This window comes from Struthio camelus, chromosome 3 (genome assembly GCF_040807025.1).
Source record: "Struthio camelus isolate bStrCam1 chromosome 3, bStrCam1.hap1, whole genome shotgun sequence".
NCBI lineage: Eukaryota > Metazoa > Chordata > Aves > Struthioniformes > Struthionidae > Struthio > Struthio camelus.
The window spans coordinates 108,399,419-108,417,830 of record NC_090944.1 but is presented as its reverse complement, the minus strand read 5'-3'; the positions used below and the strand labels follow the sequence as shown (position 1 = coordinate 108,417,830).

The 18,412-nt window shown below is 42.5% G+C and overlaps 1 protein-coding gene across 3 annotated transcripts in view; it reads left to right on the top strand.

Annotated features, from left to right (window-relative positions):
• Positions 1-18,412, top strand: part of TTC7A (tetratricopeptide repeat domain 7A) — a 183,942-nt gene that overhangs the window by 8,740 nt on the left and 156,790 nt on the right. For all 3 annotated transcript variants that reach the window (XM_068939597.1, XM_068939596.1, XM_009676263.2), the window contains exons 4-5: positions 11,443-11,573; positions 13,328-13,449. In XM_068939597.1, the coding sequence (XP_068795698.1) occupies positions 11,443-11,573; positions 13,328-13,449 (253 nt within the window). The remainder of the gene's footprint in view (positions 1-11,442; positions 11,574-13,327; positions 13,450-18,412) is intronic.

The window sequence follows — 18,412 nt, the reverse complement described above, 5'->3', positions numbered from 1 at the left end:
CAAGAGCCTCTCTGGCTTGCTGTGGCGCTTCCAGGCAGCGTGTGCTGCATTAGAGCTCCTGCAAGATGAGTCCGCCCCGCACAGAGGAGCACCCTGCGCCTGGCGAACTAGCTCTGTGGCCAGGCACTGGTGACTGGACTTCACCCGCATGGATGGGTGTGCCCAGAGATTGGTAACTATCTAAATCTGTGCACGCAAATCAGCGATGACATAGGGTTGTGAAGTTTTTAGCTGGTTTCCTAGGGAAATAGACATGCTGCCTCTTGCTCTCCTTTTCCTCCCTGTCCCTCCTCCAATAATTTTAGTGTTGTTACTGGCCAGTTTCAGCTAAGTGTAAGAGAATAGGAATTTCAAAGGTACAAAACGGATTTAATTTATCTGGACGCAGTCTAAACTCACTGTGCAGGCAGAAGTTGGCAGTTCTGGGGTGATTCATCGCCTCCTCGAACGGTGCCTGACATGAAGGAAGTACATGGCATTGGACAATGTTGCTCCCTCTTCAGCCCCAGGGACAGGAGGCCAAGCAGTAACTTGTTTGTGGGTGTATAAAGTTGAGTGCAATGAATCCCTTGTAAACTTGTTTCTAAAAGTTTCTTAAAAATAGGTGATGGAGTAGAGATCCTGTCCTTTAAGGTATCAAAAGGCTGCAGTGTCAGCTCAGCCTGTGTTAGATACCAGAAAAATCCACGTGGAAGTGAATGTTATGTGATGCTATGGCTGTGAGAGGCTTTGATCAGAGACTGCATTTTGTTAAGAACAAGTCCATCTACAAGTCGCGTGGACATGGAAAAGGGCTTTGTTAGCTTTGTGGCTTGGAGCACTGTTTGAACACGTTTAAAATTTGTAACTTGACATTTTCATTTGCTTTGATGAAAGCAAAACTGAAACTAGCACATGAGGGTTGTTCCTGAGCATGACAGTGCTGAAGCACCTGGAGCTTTAGTTTCTGGGTTCAGTCTAGTGGTTGGTTTGTTTGTTTTTTTTCCCTCCAATCCCCCCTCCCCCTCTTCCCCCAAGGACAAACTGCTGATCTTATGTTTTTCCTGTTTTTCTGGTTGTTTGTTTTTAAACTCCTACGGTAAGGAGGTCTTTGTTGCTTTGTTGCTATATTGCTCCTTCTGCTTTCTCCCTGCGTGAAGTCTTTGTCTTGAGTTTGTAGCACTGCAAGTGATTGTGTTGGAGGCTGTTAGTGTCCTGAATGGAAAATGGTGGCATCATGTAGAAATAATAAATAGGATAACTGACCCTTTACTCAGATGATCTGAAAAGTACCCACTTGGTTTTAATCATAACTTAAATGGCCGACAAAAACCTCAGTTTTGAATTGTTGATTTTAAACTTCCTTTGTGCTGATGTTTCTTAACTTATTTCTTACAAAGGTTGTTTTTTGTTGATTTCCAGAACTATTAAAAACATGTGGATTTTCATTTGCTGAACATAATCCTGGCATTAAAATTGCTCTTTCCGGTTGATCAGCAGATAGTTCCCCATATGTTCACATGCTCGATTGGTGTCTTAAAACTTAACACTTGTTTGTGTCATTATTTTCTAATACAGTTTTCTGCAGGATGACTAATTTTCCTGTGTATGATTTGTTTCAGGCTGTATTTGTGTGCAAATTAGAGTAAAATGTACAACCTTTAAAGGTGTTTCTGTCATAAAGCCAAGCTCTGAGAAATGTCTTTTCCTCTGTCATCCAAGATTTTGATTAAACTAAACCTTTTCAGTTGAACAAATGTCACTTGCTACAGGTGGTGCTTCAGCTTGATCTTTATGAGCACTCTGTCCTTCAGTGTTTTAGAACTGGTAAACTTCCAGTCACACCTGTTCTTGTTGGTTTTTTTGAATGTATGGTTTAGAAGAGAAAAACAAGCGTACTTGGGTGATTTTACTCAAACAAAACTTTGTTGGTTCATCACCTTTGAAAGGCTAATCATTGAACTAAATTAGCAGAGTGAACTGAAGGGGAAAAGTTTCCTCCTTTCCTCTTGGAGGAAGGATACTGTGTTTTAAAGACTAATTTCAGCACTTCATCAAACTGATTTCACATCCTTAGCCGTATCCTGTGTTATGGGCTACCTTAAGCAGCCTGACTTTTAAATAGAGTTCTAAAACCAGGATTTTTAGTTAGCTTGTCTGATACAAGATTTTTGCCCGCTCAGTTGTTATTGAATGGGATGCCAGAACTATTGAGTTTATTGGAATATAGGCTGTGTGGAATGAGTCTGTGAGTGCCAGCAGTTTGAACGGTTTCAAGTATAGAGAAACTGTTTCAGAAAGCTTTGTAGCTTTGCAGGCTTATAATTTGTTTTATAATCCGCTCTTTTCAAAGTGAATTTACACTTTTAATTTCTTTTCGCAGGGAGCTATGTTTAGTCCAGGTTATGATTTACAAACTTACTGCAGACTATGTGTAGCCTGTTCTCTATTTCAGAGGACAAGAGGTTTTGCAAGGTGCATTCTCCTTTTCCACATTAGCACTTAAAATGCTATTCTGACTGTTGGATGCCAAAAAATGCTATCGATATGCTTAGTCTTGTGTTTGGGATCTCTTTCACAGTCTGATTTTTTTTTTTTTTTTTTTTTTGAGTTCTTGAAGTTCTCCAAGAAAAGCTTTACTTACAAAGAGATGATGTGGCGGCCCTATTGCATAAGGGCTTATCAGGTGAGGCAAGTGTAGGAAATGGATTAGTGGCAGGTTGACGTTTTTCAGTGTTCAAATAAATCACTTCCTTTATGTCCTCTCTTGGCACTAATGGGGGAAAGTTAAAAGCATACTGTAATCGCATATGTCAAGATAAAGGTAATCTATTTCCATGTTATTGTTCAGTAGTCACATCGCTAAAATGAAGATTTCTGATTCTGCTAGTGCTAGAAAGAAGAGGGGAACCTAGCTCTTCCTCCCTCCTTCCAGCACTCCTTCCCTTCTGTCCCCCCCCCCCCCCCCCCCGCCCCCAACTCTGCTGGATTTGCATCCTGCCTGCATCGCTACTACTGAATGACCTGGGGGCAACTTGCTGTAATGCGCCCATATAGCAGGAAAGAGCAATATGTTGTAAGGGGCAGGGAAAACTCCTTAAGAGCCTGAATTTTTTCCTCCTTCCTCCCCGCTTTTTGTTTCAGTGTCAGTTATGTTGACTTCATAGCATGCTTACTGCAGTCTTACTTGGGAGTCTGAATCTTCTCTATCAGAATCATCTGGTTTGGACTTGGAGGGTTGTTATCTTAAAGCTTGCTGCCTGGAGCAAGCTAGCTTAAAGCTAGCTGGAGCCCTGATTCATCACTGCCTGCCAACCTGGCAGGTGGCGATACTGGCTGATGCTGGTGAGTTCCTGCTAGTGCTCAGGAGAGCATCGAAGTCTTTTCTGAGGACTACAAGGAACAGTGGTGATGTGATGTCTTTAGGAAGCTGCTGCTTTGTGATGAGCCAGAATTATACTGGTCACAGAGTTAAAAGAATAGATATGGGTTAAAGGTGAGGAAGGATTAACTAAAACTTTGCTTTTGCTTTTTTAGTATGGATATATTGAGAGCTTGGTTGGTAATAAGCTTCTTGAGGAAGACTGACACTTGGCTGTATACAGCTGTGTTAACCTATATGTTCCTTTTGAGATGGTACACTAGCATGTAATGTTCTCCTAATCCTTAACTGCTGTTTCTGCCTGTTGGTAGCCGCTCGCTGAGGTTACTTTGGTCAGAATTTTCTGTTGCTGCTGTGACTAAATAGAACTCACAGAACAACGGAGAAGAACGAGTTGTCATTTGGTTTCTTGTCTTGTCCTTAATAAAAAAAAAAAAAAAAAAAAATAAGGGGGGGGGAAGGAAAAGTTTGCTAGGGGCAGGGAACAAATTATTTTGTTTAAAACGCCCTTCATTGGGAGATTGGCTTTTTTTCCTCTGTGATGGCAGTAAAAATGGATCAGGCTCATCTCTGAGCATTAAGGTCTATGGAGAGATGGGCTCCTCTAAATGGAGTCTAGATAATAAAACTAGTTTTCTTTCCTTTCCTGACAGTTAGGAAAATTGAGTCCCAGCCACAAGGATGTATGATGCAATATGACACTAAAACTGAGTAACCAAGGATAAGGCATTTTGTTGTCAGAATTTGTTTTCATTTTTGCTTGACAAAAACGGCATCTTTTAAATGTCAGTCGACATGTGAGAAAGACTTTGTTCTATGCGTGGTATATACTTCAAAGTGCTTCTGTTTGCAGTTATGCCAGCTAGACAGGAAGCATGCTGTTTATTCGTGTTGGCATCAGAGTAGCTGTCTGATAGGCAAAAGCCCCAGTTTGTAGACTCTGGCATCTTGATAAAAGAGCCTTGTACTAGCATAGCTTATTTCTAGTTTCAGAATAGACTTGAAGTCCAAGTGATATTGGAGTTGCTCTTACACTGTTACAGAGATGGCTTCAAAGCTGTTGGATGTTAGAAGGTGGAAGCACTCAGCTCACCAGCTCAGATGGGAAATGTCAGAGTTGCCTGGCTCAGCCCTGGCATTCTTGGTGTACTTAGGCTGCCTGTGGCAACCAGTGAAGTTAGAGTTCACTGCTGCGCTCCATGAACTTGTCTTGCTGTAGAATAGGCTAGTTCTGTTCCTTTTTTTTCCCCCCTCTGTTTGCATTTATAAGTTTGATACAGGAGCCATCAATGTTATATGCAAATACAGCATGGGTGTGATTGTTAGGCTTCTGAGCAAAGGCTCCCTGATAGCATCAAAGTGCAAATAACTCAATTTCAGTGGAAAAAGAAAATACTGTGTTCCTCCTTTATTACTGTGGTTTGGTTTCTGCGATGGTAAAGTTTTGTGTCGTCTTATTCTTCTACGCCCTTCTGCACGTGCGTGCCCACACATGCATAAAACCTTCGTCACCTCTTGTACTCTGGTGCCAGCAGCATCAGGAGATACAAGAATAGCCACAACTTTCTTTCCTGAAGAGTGAGAATAGGGAATGTGCAATGTTTAAGTGAAGTAACATGAGATAAAATGCTACATTGGTATTTTCAACTGAAATAAATACAAGTCTCTATTAGATGGCCTAAGCTAGCGGGAACTTTTAGATGGCTGTGATGCTGTCCCTAGGCTGGGGATGTTCTGTGCAGTTGGCAGTGGTGTATCTGAATGCTGGGTATTACAGTCACTGGCTGTGGGAGTAAGTGAGCAGCGGTCCCGGTAGCTGAGGCTGATGTTTTGTACCCTGCCATGGAGCCCTGTGGTCACCTGTGAGCTGTTCTCCTGTGTCTGTGAACTGCTTCCAGCTTTCTGCATCCTTCTGCTCTGGGAGGATGTGGTATGTGTCCCGTGGCTGTGTGAAGATTTCCACGTGTAGTTTACCCTGGAATAAGCTCAGGACGCATTAAGCGACAGATGAACAAGCTTGTTAGATGTCACCTAACTTTTAGTGGATGTCACATAGTTTTAAGTGGAACTAGCTTGAACTTGATGTGAATTAGCACAGTTAAATACGAATTACCCTCCTGTTTGCTCCCTCCTGTCCCCAGAGTACAAACATGTAGTCTGTCTCAGTGATTGTCATTGCAGCTGTGCTAGAGTTATCCCACAAATGATGCTGCCTGGCAGTGATACGAAGGAATTCAAGCTGAATGAATCTCGATAACCAGTCATCTGCTCCATCTCTCTCTCCCTTGCACCCCATCCATCTTACTCTTATTCTCAACTTCTGCCCATTGTATTTAGACAAGGGGGGAAAAAATGTGATTCTTACAGCCTGCCACGCAAGCGTATGGATGTGGATGGTGTTGACCAAGTCCTCTACATCCAGGGCCATAAGAGGAAATGCCACCTCCACCATATCTGCTGTGGCCCAAAGCATCACTCCGGCTGAGGCATCTCTTTAACTGCTGTAAGATATATCCTCGGAATGGAGGTGGCCTGTGATACCAGGCCACTTAATAGATTAAAGCCAAGGTGCAAAGATCAGCCAGGAGGCTTAAGAGCAACCAGCTAGTAAGTAAGAGGTTTTAATATGCTAATGAGAACAAGCATTTTGATACGCTTGTGAAAACGAGCCTTTTGATTAAGATGGCTCAGTTTTCCTACACAGTAAGATATGCGATGTGTTACAGAGCCTACATGGAGTTGATCAGGGATTGATGACTGAGGTTGCGTCTTGGAGTAGTGGTGGCCATCCTCTGGCTTCACTTTTTGGTGCTTGATCAAAAAGTCTTGCTAGCTTTAGGAGTCATCTTTATCTGTGTCTGCAAGTCTAAGCAGATAAAATTCTCCGTTAAGAAATACTACATACACAGTGAGAGTGACGATATTAGGATTGACTTATGGGGTCTAGTTGGAAGGCCGGGAGTCGGCCTCCTGAGGTATACTTTGCATGGCTGCTTAGTGAGATCACAAGTCATTTCAATTTTCGGGTTATGTTTGCCACTTAAAAGGAGGGGGGAGGGGAAGGGTCTTCAGAAGAGTGTTAGTTTGGGTTACTGGAGTTTTCTGCCTTTCCACCTTTGGGACTTTTAGATGAAAGATACCCCAAGGTTATCATGTTGTGATTCTGTAGGGCTGTTGTGATTATGAAGGACTGTTGCTACAGAGGCAATGATGAAAGATAGTCGTGTGACCTTCTCTTGCAAAACAAAACTTTTCTTTCTCTTCCCTTTTCTCTTCCAAAAGGTACAATATGAATGATTAGATGCCCTCAAAATCTAGGGATTCTAGGCCTTACCCCTCCCCTCCCTTCTACTAGCGTTGCAAATAAATGGTGCTAAAAACTCTGCCCGGTAGCTGGGGAGAGGAGTATCAACGCCAATGATGTGAATTATTTAAGCTGCTGTGAATTGTAGCAGGAGTAATACACAGTGCTGGGTCTTGTCTGTGCTGAACTAATCCAGACTGCTGCTTTGGCTCGTTGAAGTTCAGATGTTTTGCTTTCTAAGACTCCATAACCTAATAGGTTGTTTGAGTGCTATGCTCTTAAGACTGCCAACAGTGTCCAAGATATAAACTTAGCACCACTTGTAAAATGGAAGTGGTTTGGTTGTGCCTTTGAATTCTGTGGTCTTGGAGAAAGTTAAATGTTTAGTGTTCTGTTGAGCTTTGAGTCATTAAGTGTAAATTAATATATGTATTAGTTTGCAGAGCTTGTCTTAAAAATCGTCTTGTTTCAATGCTAACTGACTTCCTAGAACTGCATTTCTGAAGTAGGCTGCAGGCCATGTACTGGAAATGAAACATACCCTTCCACTGGGGATAGCTACCTTGAATGACCTGATGCTCACTGCCGGGTGAGAACACGATCATAACCAGTTTCTGTGCAGTGGTTGTCATGCAATTTATTCACACCCTGGTTTACTCGAGATAAATTTACGCTCCTGTAGCTTGAATAAAACTATTGCATACTCTCAATGTAGCATCATTCTGTCTGCTGGCCAGAATAACCTGTCTGTGCCGCACGTGAGCGCGGGCATCGTAACCCTGCTCTGTAGCCTGGGGCTGATGCTGTTGACAGGACAGCAGGTTCCACCCTGAGCTGTCTTTCACTTTGAGTTCCCGTGGCTGTGTTTGACATGGGCATAACACCAGGATGCAGCACGCAGGCTTCACGCTGTGTGCTATGGAGTTTCTTGGATTCCTTCCTTAGATTGCCGGATACCTCTGCTTCTGTGCTGGGGAGAGGGGCATATAGCAGCTACAGGCTAACACTGTAGGTGAAAGGGGTTTAAAGTAGTGTGCTGCTGCTGACTCTGACTTCTTGCAGCTATAAATGCACCATTTCCCTGCTATTATGTAAATACAGCCACAAATGTGAAGCTAGGAGTCTGTTGACAGGAAAATGAAAAGAACCTGTGGATAGATTAGTATCTCTCTCTGACTCGGAAGCAGCAACGCTGCTACTTGGTGAACTAGTTTATGAATTGGAGGAAAAAGAAATAACTCACCTTAGTTTGCTGTTCTCTTTAGTGGTTATGCTGTCTCCTTCCATACTTGGAGGCTTTTGAGACCAGACTGGGTAAAGCCTTGACCAGCCTGATCTGACCTCACAGCTGACCTTGCTTTGAGCAGGAGGTTGGACTACAGACTGCCTGAGATCCCTTCCAACCTGAGTTTTTCTGTGGCCCTATGTCGCTGAGAATCTAAGACTGCATGTCCATCTGCGAGCCTATGCTCCAGCTCAGGTAATAACTTCACCCCTGATCATTAAGAGCCAGGTGTGATATACTGTCCTCCCTTGGTGAGGACTGGGTGAGATGAAAGATGAAATATGCCTTCATAAAATGTTCCCTTTCAGGTTTCTGTGAATGAAAGCAGTGCATTTCAACTGCAGGAGGAAATTTGTGCAGTCAGTAAAACCTCAACGTTAAACCTTGTTGGTTTTCTTTCTGGCATAAATGCAGATTAGCTTTAGAAGGGAAGAAGAAGGGAGAAAGATTATAGAGAGATTCAGGGAAAGACGTGAATCTGTGGGAGAGCTAGAGGAAATGGATGAAAGCCTTATCTTTATTCGGGAAAGAGAACCATTATTCTATACATAGAAAGCTGCTGCCTCTGAAGTGGGTGCAAAGTAAATGGGTTGAAAGAGTTTATTCTTTTAAAAAATATAATCAGGAAGCAAGTCTCATGAAGTCTTGAGCCTGGACCAAACTCTACTAGAAATGTTCTATAAACATTTCACAATATAAAATGTTTTTATGGTGTGTGTGTGTGTGCATATATATATACATATATAAATTGGACATCTAATTCAATAAAAAAAACTTAATGTAGGTAAGTTGTAAATTAGTATTATCTTAGCATAACTGACTGTGGTATCTACCAAGGGACTCGGGTATTTACCCTAAGTAGCTACAGCAAAAGCGAATGGCTTCATGCTTTACCTGGAGCTAGCTCTTGCCAAATCCAGTGTGGCAATATCATGTGCTCTGTGGTTTTTCTGAGGCTTTTTAGGGACTGAGTTGAATTCAAAACACATACTGTGGTGCAAAATATTTCTTGTACTGGTAACCAGGGGATGGGGGGCAGGGAAGAATTAGCGGAGTTTTTGCTCTAGAGTCGTCTTGTCCAGATAGACCGTTGTCTGCCAAACGAATCTGTGGTTGTTGGAACTCTCTCTGCATGGTGGGAACGGAATTGGTGGCAACAAGAGTAGGGAACTCTTTATTGTTGTTACTCTTCTGCTCTTTACTTTGTCTGCTGGATTTGCAGTCTGCTTGTTCTAATGTCCCGTCCCGTTATATTTCTGTGAAAGGGAAAAATGGCACTGTTTGGGCTCTGTAGAGGATTTCATACTCTGACTGCATTGGCTCAGCGCATATGGTGTTAGCGGGAAGCACTATGACCAGTGTTGCATTATGTGGGTCCCTTTTCCTTTTTGCCCTTTACTAGTGGAAAAACGTATGCAATGTTGCATAGTGTGTATTTTAATCCATTATATACTGCTTGATGTTTACTGTGGCAAGACTCTTAGCTGGAGGAAAAGTTGATGATGCTGGCAGTGGTCTGTATTACCTTTTTGGAGCCACTTATTTCCCCATCTCTGATCAGCCCCAGCTCTGTTCTGCTGCCCGAGTGGATGGACGTGTTTCCTGTCAGTACTTGGGAGTTCGAGCAAAGGCTGTTTACTTTTTCTCCCGTATCAGAGCTTAGAGATAGTAGCTCCTTGCAGTGGGCTGTAGCATGTATGTAAATGGCTTTTTATCAGGCTCTTCTCTCTGTGAAATCTCCCACAGTAACCACCCCCACACAGACTGTTCCAGGATGGCTCTTGCAGTCTGATTAGATGCTGCGTGTGTGTGTGTGAATGTCAGTGGGTTGTACTAGAGGTCTTTCCGGGTCCTCAGCCCCGCTTTGCACTTAAAGGGATGGTGACTCTGAAATGGACACGTTTTTGAATTTATTTTCAATTGTGGGGTCTGATTAGAAATTCCTGGAATTAGAAACACCTTGTCCAGCCAGGTCAGGATTTTCAAAAGTGCTAGGTACTGACATGTGTTCCTCCTAGGTAAGTCCTTGAAGAATGTGCTTTGCGCTTCTGGGGCATCTTCCCCTCTCTGCCCACCTGATATAAGTGCTCGCGTCTGGCTCGGACGCAGAATGTTAAATAGGGACACTCCAAGCACAGTTGCCAAGGGGACAAAACAAACTTACTCTTGAAAAGTCAACAAACATAAGACTGCCTAGGAACCTCAAGCTCCTCCAGCGTGAGTGCTCTTACCACATCATTCATCATGGGAAGATCTGGCTCCCGTTTGCCACCTCACAGTAGTTTGTGATGAGATGAGACTGTTGAAGTGTGAGCTGTGCTAAGGTGCTTAGGATTATGCGGGCTTAGGCCAGCATGGCTCCTGGTGCTTGTGGTTGCTCCTCAAAAGAGGCAGAAACCTGTGGCTTATACGGCAGCAATTTAAATCACTTTTTTTGAGAGCCGGTTTAGACAGCTGGAATCTTTCTTTTGCCGCATGTGTGGATCTGTCAGGAACAGTAGGATTTGGGGTTACACTTTGCACATTTTTCATTAGTTTTAGGGAGTGTTAGTATATAGAATCTGTTGGGGAAACATGTACTAAACTCTTTACAGCCTTTGTGGGCTACTGGGCGTTTGTGCAGTTCCCTTTGGTTTAAAAGGCCGGAGGTTTCCAAGCCACAGGCACTGTGGCGATCCACTGTAGCCTAAGAACCTGTGCAGACTGGAGTAGAATCAGTACGTGGAAATGTAGCCTCCCCTAACAGGCTTGGAGATGTAAAGAATGTGGTAGCAGGCTGTCAGATATGCCAGACAAGGATCTGATGATGAAAGGTTTTCATGTAGGTACAATGGCAGTGGGTCTCCAATTAACATGCTCTTTCTTTTTTAAGAGGAGCTGGTGATAGAGGAAAGAGTTTGTATAGTACAAAAAACAGTTCTGTTTTTTTTTCCTTTCCTTTGGAAAAGGGCGCAATTTGACTAGAGTGTCTCTTGTGCCCTGCCGAGAGCTTACTGCCTGTCCATGTGCAATTCACTTGTGCTTAGATTTTTCCAAAAGAGGCTTTAGATTTTCTGACTTTAAGAGCAGACTTAGAAGATATCAAACTGAGTTTCAAAGCTTCATGTGGAATAGTGGATCTCAAACCCATTCCCAAGGTATTTCAGGAATGGCGTTTGTGTTGTAGCGCCCAAAATCTGTAGCTGTCTTTGGAAATATATGCCTTAATTTCTCTGCTTACTTATTGCTACCAGAAGGATTGTATATCCTTTCTTCGTAAAGCATTTGAAAAGAGGCTATAGAAGTATGCAGTGTCACTGTTTGTTAGAGCAGCATGACATCAAATGCCTTGCATATGTAGGAATTTTATTTTCCTGGGGTTTCTGAAAGTCCTTAAAAGAAGAGGGAAATCCACATACTGAAAAGCTTTTCTGTGAGCTGGTAAATGAAAGGAGAAAACAACCATGTTGCTCTTTGTGGGCTGCAGTGTAAGAAGGTGTTGCTATTTTGCAGGTCTGTCACTGGAGCGCTCAACCAACTCGGTTGCCTCGCGTGCTCGACTGTGTGAAAGGGAGGAGGAGGTCATGGCTTGTTTTGAGACAGCATGTGTCATTGCCCAAGTGTACTTGCAAGAGCTTGAAAAGGTAAGAAGAAATGAGCTTGAGGTGTGACTTGGTGACCTAAGTGGAACTTCCAGGAATTTTGACAGCAAGCATGGTAGGGCAATGCCAGGTGCTCGTAGGCAATAAGAAGTATTAGAACATTTCTTCAAGAGTTGGATGTCTTACTGGTTTTATGGGCTAAGTTTTTTTTTCTGTGTAAGCAGTTGTAAAACAGCTGTTTACCTTGTCTCTGCCGGTTTCCTCTGAGAACGAGGTGTGGAAACCTGTTTTGTCTGCGGTAAAGCACTGAATGTTTAAGATATGCTCAGGTCTTATCTCCGGTTTAACTCTTACGGAAGAGGGATCACTAACTTTATGTAGCAAGTGCCACCATGAAGAAACCCAAGACTTTTTACGCATCTGCCGTGTAAATGATACACAACAGCGGACACTGAGATCCCTAACAAGCTAAAAATAACTCTTTGGGTCAACCCAAGCAGTTTAACTGCCAATGATTTAGCTTTTCCAGGTGCAACTGGAAGAACCTAGATCACTAGCAAGGAGTTGCTTACGCAGTGGTTGGCTAGGGTGCTCAGTAAGATGAGTGCTGTGAGCCCTTCGCAAAGTGATAGATAATATGTGCCACTGATTAGCTAGGGTGTACATGCTTGATGGTCTCCATCTCTGTAACTTTGCCTAGCTATGTTTAATGGGTTCACATACCGTAAGCTTCCATGCCTTTCTTCTGCCACACACGTTTTGTGCTTAACACTGTAGCCTTGATGGTAGTGCATGTTACCTAGTGTTCTGTCAATTAACTGTATGTGATCTTCTGACCAGATACTTCTGCTGTCGTCAGCAGCGAAGGTGCGTGTCTATTCCAGGTTTTGTTTTTAACTGCATTAAAACTAAGAAAACTGAGCTAAATATGTGTATAAGAATCCTTTAAGAAAGCCAGCTAACAAGTTTTTGGTCTGTTCCCTTGTAAGAAAAAGCTAAATGACTCTTATTTAGAATAATTTTCAAGTGCTGTCCTTCACTTGCAGAAGGACCACCTCCTGCCAAAAATGGGCACTGTAAATGTTTTTATTGATGGCTTGTTTCTGCCAAATAGGAAAAGAGTTCGAACTGTAATTCATTCATCTTTTGGACCCTGAGAGACAAGGACGCAGAATTTCTGGCTGATGTACTCAAAATCCCTCTCTGGTCCTGAGTGAAAAACCCTGTCCTGGAGAGTCTGTACAGGGCAACTTCCAGCAATGAAAGCTATTTTTTGCTAGTACTGGAAGACACAGTATCTAAGGAATCCGAAGGCAAGAAAAGTTTGATGGGAGAAGCAGATGAAGGGCTCAGATTCTTCCATCAAGGCTCCTTATAAACATTTGTAAGAGTTGGTAAGCTGTGTTATGTTAGTGAAACACGCTTACAAATTGCACTAATGCCTTGTGTGCAAGGTGTTGGGTCTATGTAGTTGGAGTTGTACTTCTGAGACACTCGATGTTAATGTTAGCTTTCTATTTACTTTAATAAAGGTGGAAAGCAATAAGGGATGGCGTTTCAGAACTTGTATTGCATACAGGTTGTGTCATGGAAGTCACTGTATAGCTTCTTTTGAAGTTGCCTTGAAAGGTTTTTGAATAGCTAATGAAGATTAAAAAGTTATCAGGTAGTCTAAAGAAGAATCTAATGATGGAAGCTAACATTTTATTGTTTGAGTTACCTCTTTGGCTAGTGAGGAAACGGCTAGTTCAAGCAGTGATTCTGTAATTCCATTGGTTTCTTTCCTCCCCTCACAGACCTTGAACAACACACATTCAAGGAATATAAAGGGCAGCAACGTGACTTACTCTGAGTTTGAACTGTCCTACTTCCTGGAAGCAGCTCTCCAGAGTGCTTATGTGGCCCGTTTAAAGAAGGGGTAGGTGGATGCAGATGTTCAAAAAAAGTAGATAATATTAATGTTTTGTCATAGATAAAAGCTTACTTTTTTGTATTTGTATTGTGTGTGTTTTTTTTTTTTTCCTGCTAGCTCACTTCAGGTTTCCTCAGTGTCCTTTCCTCCTTCCTACTTCTCTCTCTGTCTCCACCCTCAAACAGGGTGGAGAAGAATTCTGTTTTGGCTCAGCTCTGTTGCCTGTGGAGATGAGGGAAGTTTCCCCTTCAGAGTTAGGAGAGGGTAGAATTTAATCACTGCTGAGTGCTTTGAGTAGTTGCAGCCAGAGGGCCTGGTTTAAAGCTCAGTAAGTTCTTGAGGGCTTTTTTTGTTACTGCCTGTTTTTATTTTTCCCCCTCTGAAATTGTGATCAAGCTCAAACCTGTGTGACTTTACTAGAGGGAATGCATCCAGGAAGAGCTCTACTCCAGGGTGTTATGACTGTAAAATACAGGTCTCAGTGAACTTTAGAATGGCAAGAGGAATTGGTATTTGCAAGCTTACAGTGAACTTCAGCTGAAGGGAAACTTTTTCAAGAACAGTAAAAGGGCTTAGTACATGCCCACTTTCAGATGGCATTGGCGAGGGTACCTCTGCCCTGAAAACAGAACATATCTTCAAAAGTATCAGTTCTGCTTAGCTGATGAAGGGATTGTCATGGGGGGAGAACATCCGTTTTACCATATGAAAATAGTACATATCGGAATCCATCCTTCCTTAGTCCTGTGTTTATAGTATAGTATCCCATTTTTTTTCTCAGAGAATCAGATGCTGAGTTTTTTCACTCCTCTGTATGTAGTATCACTGGCCAAAGAGTTGCAACCCTTGCTTTTTTTATTATTAGCAAACCTTCTTTGAAAATACTTAATTTTGATTGTGTATTCAGATTTTCTGCTGAAAGTGAAGTAGAGAAGAAAGGGGGGAAAAAAGGGGAGAATGAAAGGAGAAAACGAGGAAAAAAAATCAGCAAAAATCAGTTTAAATTCTTTTTGTAGAAACTGATACCATTTTTGAGTCAATTGTTGTTTGGGGGGGGTTGCTTTTGTTTGAGGCTTTTTTCCCAGCAGTGATTTTTAAATGCAGTTTCAAATATGCTTAGTGATGCTCATTCTTTCATATTAAGCCAGGTTTAAAAATGGAGCTGTACTTGTAAGCATGTCTGTGCAAGGTCCTTTCAGGTCCTGTTGTTACCTGTTGTGTCAGGTACTGACACAAAGTAAGGCTCCATACTGAAGAAGCACGAACTCTGTTAAATGACCCTGTCAGTCAAATGAGTACAAGTTCCTGTACAAAGATAGTATGGAGTTAAGTTTGAGGCATAATCTCAGTATCATCTGAATAATAGGGAACAGGTTATGTGGTTTTACCATATGAAATGAGGGTTGATGAGCAGCTATATCACAAAAGTGTGCTTTACTAGCCTGTTGCCATTTTCATGGCAAACAAAAGGCTCAGGTCTTGCCAGTAAGCTCATTAGCTATGTAATAAAATAAAATCTCATTTAGAACATATGGCATTGGAGTCCTCTAGGCACCTTCTGAATAACAAACTCTCTCCCTTTCGTTTTATTCAGCAACATTTTAAGCCTTAACATTGAGCCTTTATCAGCTCAATATATCCAGTGGGGTTTTTTTAGCTACTACTCTGGGCACTGGTTGCTCTCTTCCCATCTTAATTTAATGTCAGGCTTTAAAAAAGAGGAAGGGGAGGGGGAAAAAAAAACCCTACAGGAAAGTAATTTGGAATCAAAATACATGTGTGAATTAAGCATCGCTTTGATTATAAGCTGAATTGCTGCAATAGCAACAAAATGTTCTCTGAACTTGTCTCCAGATGAAAGGACTGTCTCATTATTGCTGTAGAGACAACTCGGATATGACAAGTGCAAAGTCTCATTCTCCTTCCACCTCTTCCCGTGCAAATCAGAAATCCAAGCCAATAAACTGAAAGGGCTGGTGGGGAGGGGAAGTAAATGAAGTGGGAATCCGCAGCTTGTCTCTGTGCCTCTGGCCTGTATTAGTGAGGTGTTTCTGCCACAAGAGGGCATAAGTGGCATTGGGATATATTAAGGGAAGAGGAGGGACGTGAGGGGGGAGGGGAGAAGAGGCTGTCCGATGTTTTGTGTGTATGATGAGTTTCTCTGCCTGATACTAAACAGCTCAAAGAAACACTTTTGTTCTCCTTGTTGCTTTCAGCACGTTCAGTTAGGAAATAGGGCCTCAATGGTGAATGCCCAAGCTGACAGAGGGAGGCCCTACAAGATGGGATATTCCTTCTGGTGGCATGTGTGTACAGAGAAATTGGGAGTGCTTTATTCCTTTTAGGAAAGCTGATGTCAGGCACATGAACTGAGGGATGTGTGTTCTCTCCTGGCTTTGTGTTTGTGCCTGCTGGCAACCTTTCAGAGCATGGTTGGGGATATGTTTTTAAATGCATCTTAAAATTTACAGTGAAAAGAAGGCACTCCACCCCCTGCCTATGCAACCATCCAGAACAAAGGTCCCTTCTCTTCAGACGTTAAGGAGCCAGCGGTAAGGACCAGCAAGTCTTGCGACTGTGGAAATCCCCATCGCTGTGGATACACATTTACTTAAAAATACTGTGTTGCTGAAGGCAAGTCTGCGATTGTTTGCCCTGCTGCACCACAAAAAAGCTTTCTTTTATTCTTTCAGTGAGCAGTGTTGCTGCTGTGGGTGCAGAACGTAGGCAGGTGAATACTGCCTTTACTGTAGGAAGCAGCCTGCTGTCTTTCATGTTAGCATCTGCACTGGGTTTGTGGGTTTGTTGACCTCCTCCTGCCCCCCCCCATGTGAATGTCTGGAGATTAGGGTCATCTGCAGCAGCCTTTCATTGCAGAATATTGAACAGGTGTTGTTACCTTATACTGTTAGGGGAGCTTTGGTCAAAGTGCTCTTAGTCTCTTGGGGCAAATAGAATTCACCTGTGTTGCTGCTGTTTAATGGCATTTGAAGTAGGTATGGTGTTTCACAGGCAGGAGAGAAAAGTCAGGGCTTTCCAGAGAAAATAGTTTTGGAAGCTCTGCTTGGGACACTTCTGAAGAAATTGACTTTATGAAAAACAAATATTAAGGTTTAAAAGATATCAGGCTTCTTTATGGTCTCTCAAGTTAGGGACCTGATTTACACTGGAAACCCCTGATGAAAATGCATACTAAGGAGAGCTCATGCAATGCTGCTTCTTTCTCTTCCTTCTCCCTGTCAGTTGGCTAGCATCCTCCCTTTCCGTTTTGAAATCTTGCAGGCTTCAAAGGACGCTTTAAAAGAGCAACTCTGCTTATGTGTTACTTTATAGTCTATTGAACCAGGCAGGCAGGCAGGCAGGATGATCTCTGCCAGACTATTCTCCTATTCTGAGCAACCTGCATGGTCTTTTTTTGCCAGATTCCCTGTGCCATTTATCCCTTCTTCAGTCCTCACAAGCTAGCACTTATCTGGGACAATGCAGCTGATAGTTTGGGAGCGAGTCTTACTCCTGGCTGGGTCTAGATAAGCACTAAACTTTGTCTTTTTGAGAGCCTCACTTCTGTTAGGCTGCCATCAGGAAACTCTAATGCATGTTGGTACAGTTATCTGACTTGTATTGTATCACCATTCATAGCAATCTGAGGTCTACTTCTTTAGATGTGTTTTGTGCCTATACATGAACAGCTGTTCAAGGAGAGAGCATAATTTTTTTTTTTTAAGAAAGTTGATAGAGATGCAGAAATGCAAAGGGAGCTGTGTAAAGGCAATGATGCTGCTGCTGGCTGTGCGGTCGAGGTACATCTTTCCTCTGGAGAGGCAGAGTTGCAAACTGTTTGTCAGGCAGTCATCTCAGGATGATCTGTTTCATCTGTTAGAGGCCACCTGTTTTCACAGCTAATGAACAGGGGTTAAGAACTTGATCTCCTCATGCCAGTCTCCGCAGACCTGTGTTTCTAGGGTCCGCTTTGGTTCATTGCCAATATTTGTCTGGTAATTTGTTTTTTAAAAAAAAAAAAGTATGTTTCTTTATCTTCCTATATTTTGAAATTAGAAATATAATGTTAATCAAATGATATGACTGAAATGTGATATGACTGTTTTGACTGTTAATTAATTACCCTGTACTAATAGGGTACTTCTACAACCAAAACAGGTTCTCAAGCCAAGGTGCTCCCTGATGTCACAGTTTGCACCTGCAATTTTCCCTGTTCCTCTTTATTAATAGGCTGTAATTGAATCCTAAGACACATTTTATCATGGTTTTTCAAATGCTTTTTTGGTCACCTTTGTGGCTAAAATCAAGGTGATTTATTTAATAAACCCAGTGTTTTTTCTCCTCTTGTTTTTTCCTCGTTTCTTTCTCTGGCATCTTAGCAGTGCAACAGGGCCATATGGAGTCTTTCAACTCATTTGATTTCTGTGGTCGAATCTCTGCTTATAATGCCCTGATTTCCACCTGCTGTACCTGGAATCTCCACATAGACCTCTATCCAAGTCCTAGGGAGGCTCAAGATTGCTTAGTTTCAGATCTAGACAAGGTCAAATGGATTCAGCACAGGTTGCCAACGGTCATATATGTTCACCTACAGCTTATTTCTGTTCAAACCACCACTGTTCTTGTGCTTTTCTTTTTGTCGTCATCTTTAGGTCACGTTTTCAAAAATCTCTTTAAGTGCGTCCTTAACTTAAGAACAGTCCCTTATTGTTATGAGCAGAACAATTCAAAATGGAATGTGTGCTCAGGTGGTTTCCTGGCTTGGAACACTGGGGCGTAGCGAGGTTTGTTTGCGGGCTGCTGGAGGTGTGCTCTGTCTCCTATCATGGCTCAATAACGTTCCGTGAAGTTCAAAATAAAAAGCTGTCAAACCAAATCCTCGGTCCTATGGAATCGTGTTTTTTGTCAAATGCTGTGCGTGTTTCGGACTGTCCAGGTGCTCAGTGCCAGGAGCAGGGGCTGGCTGAGA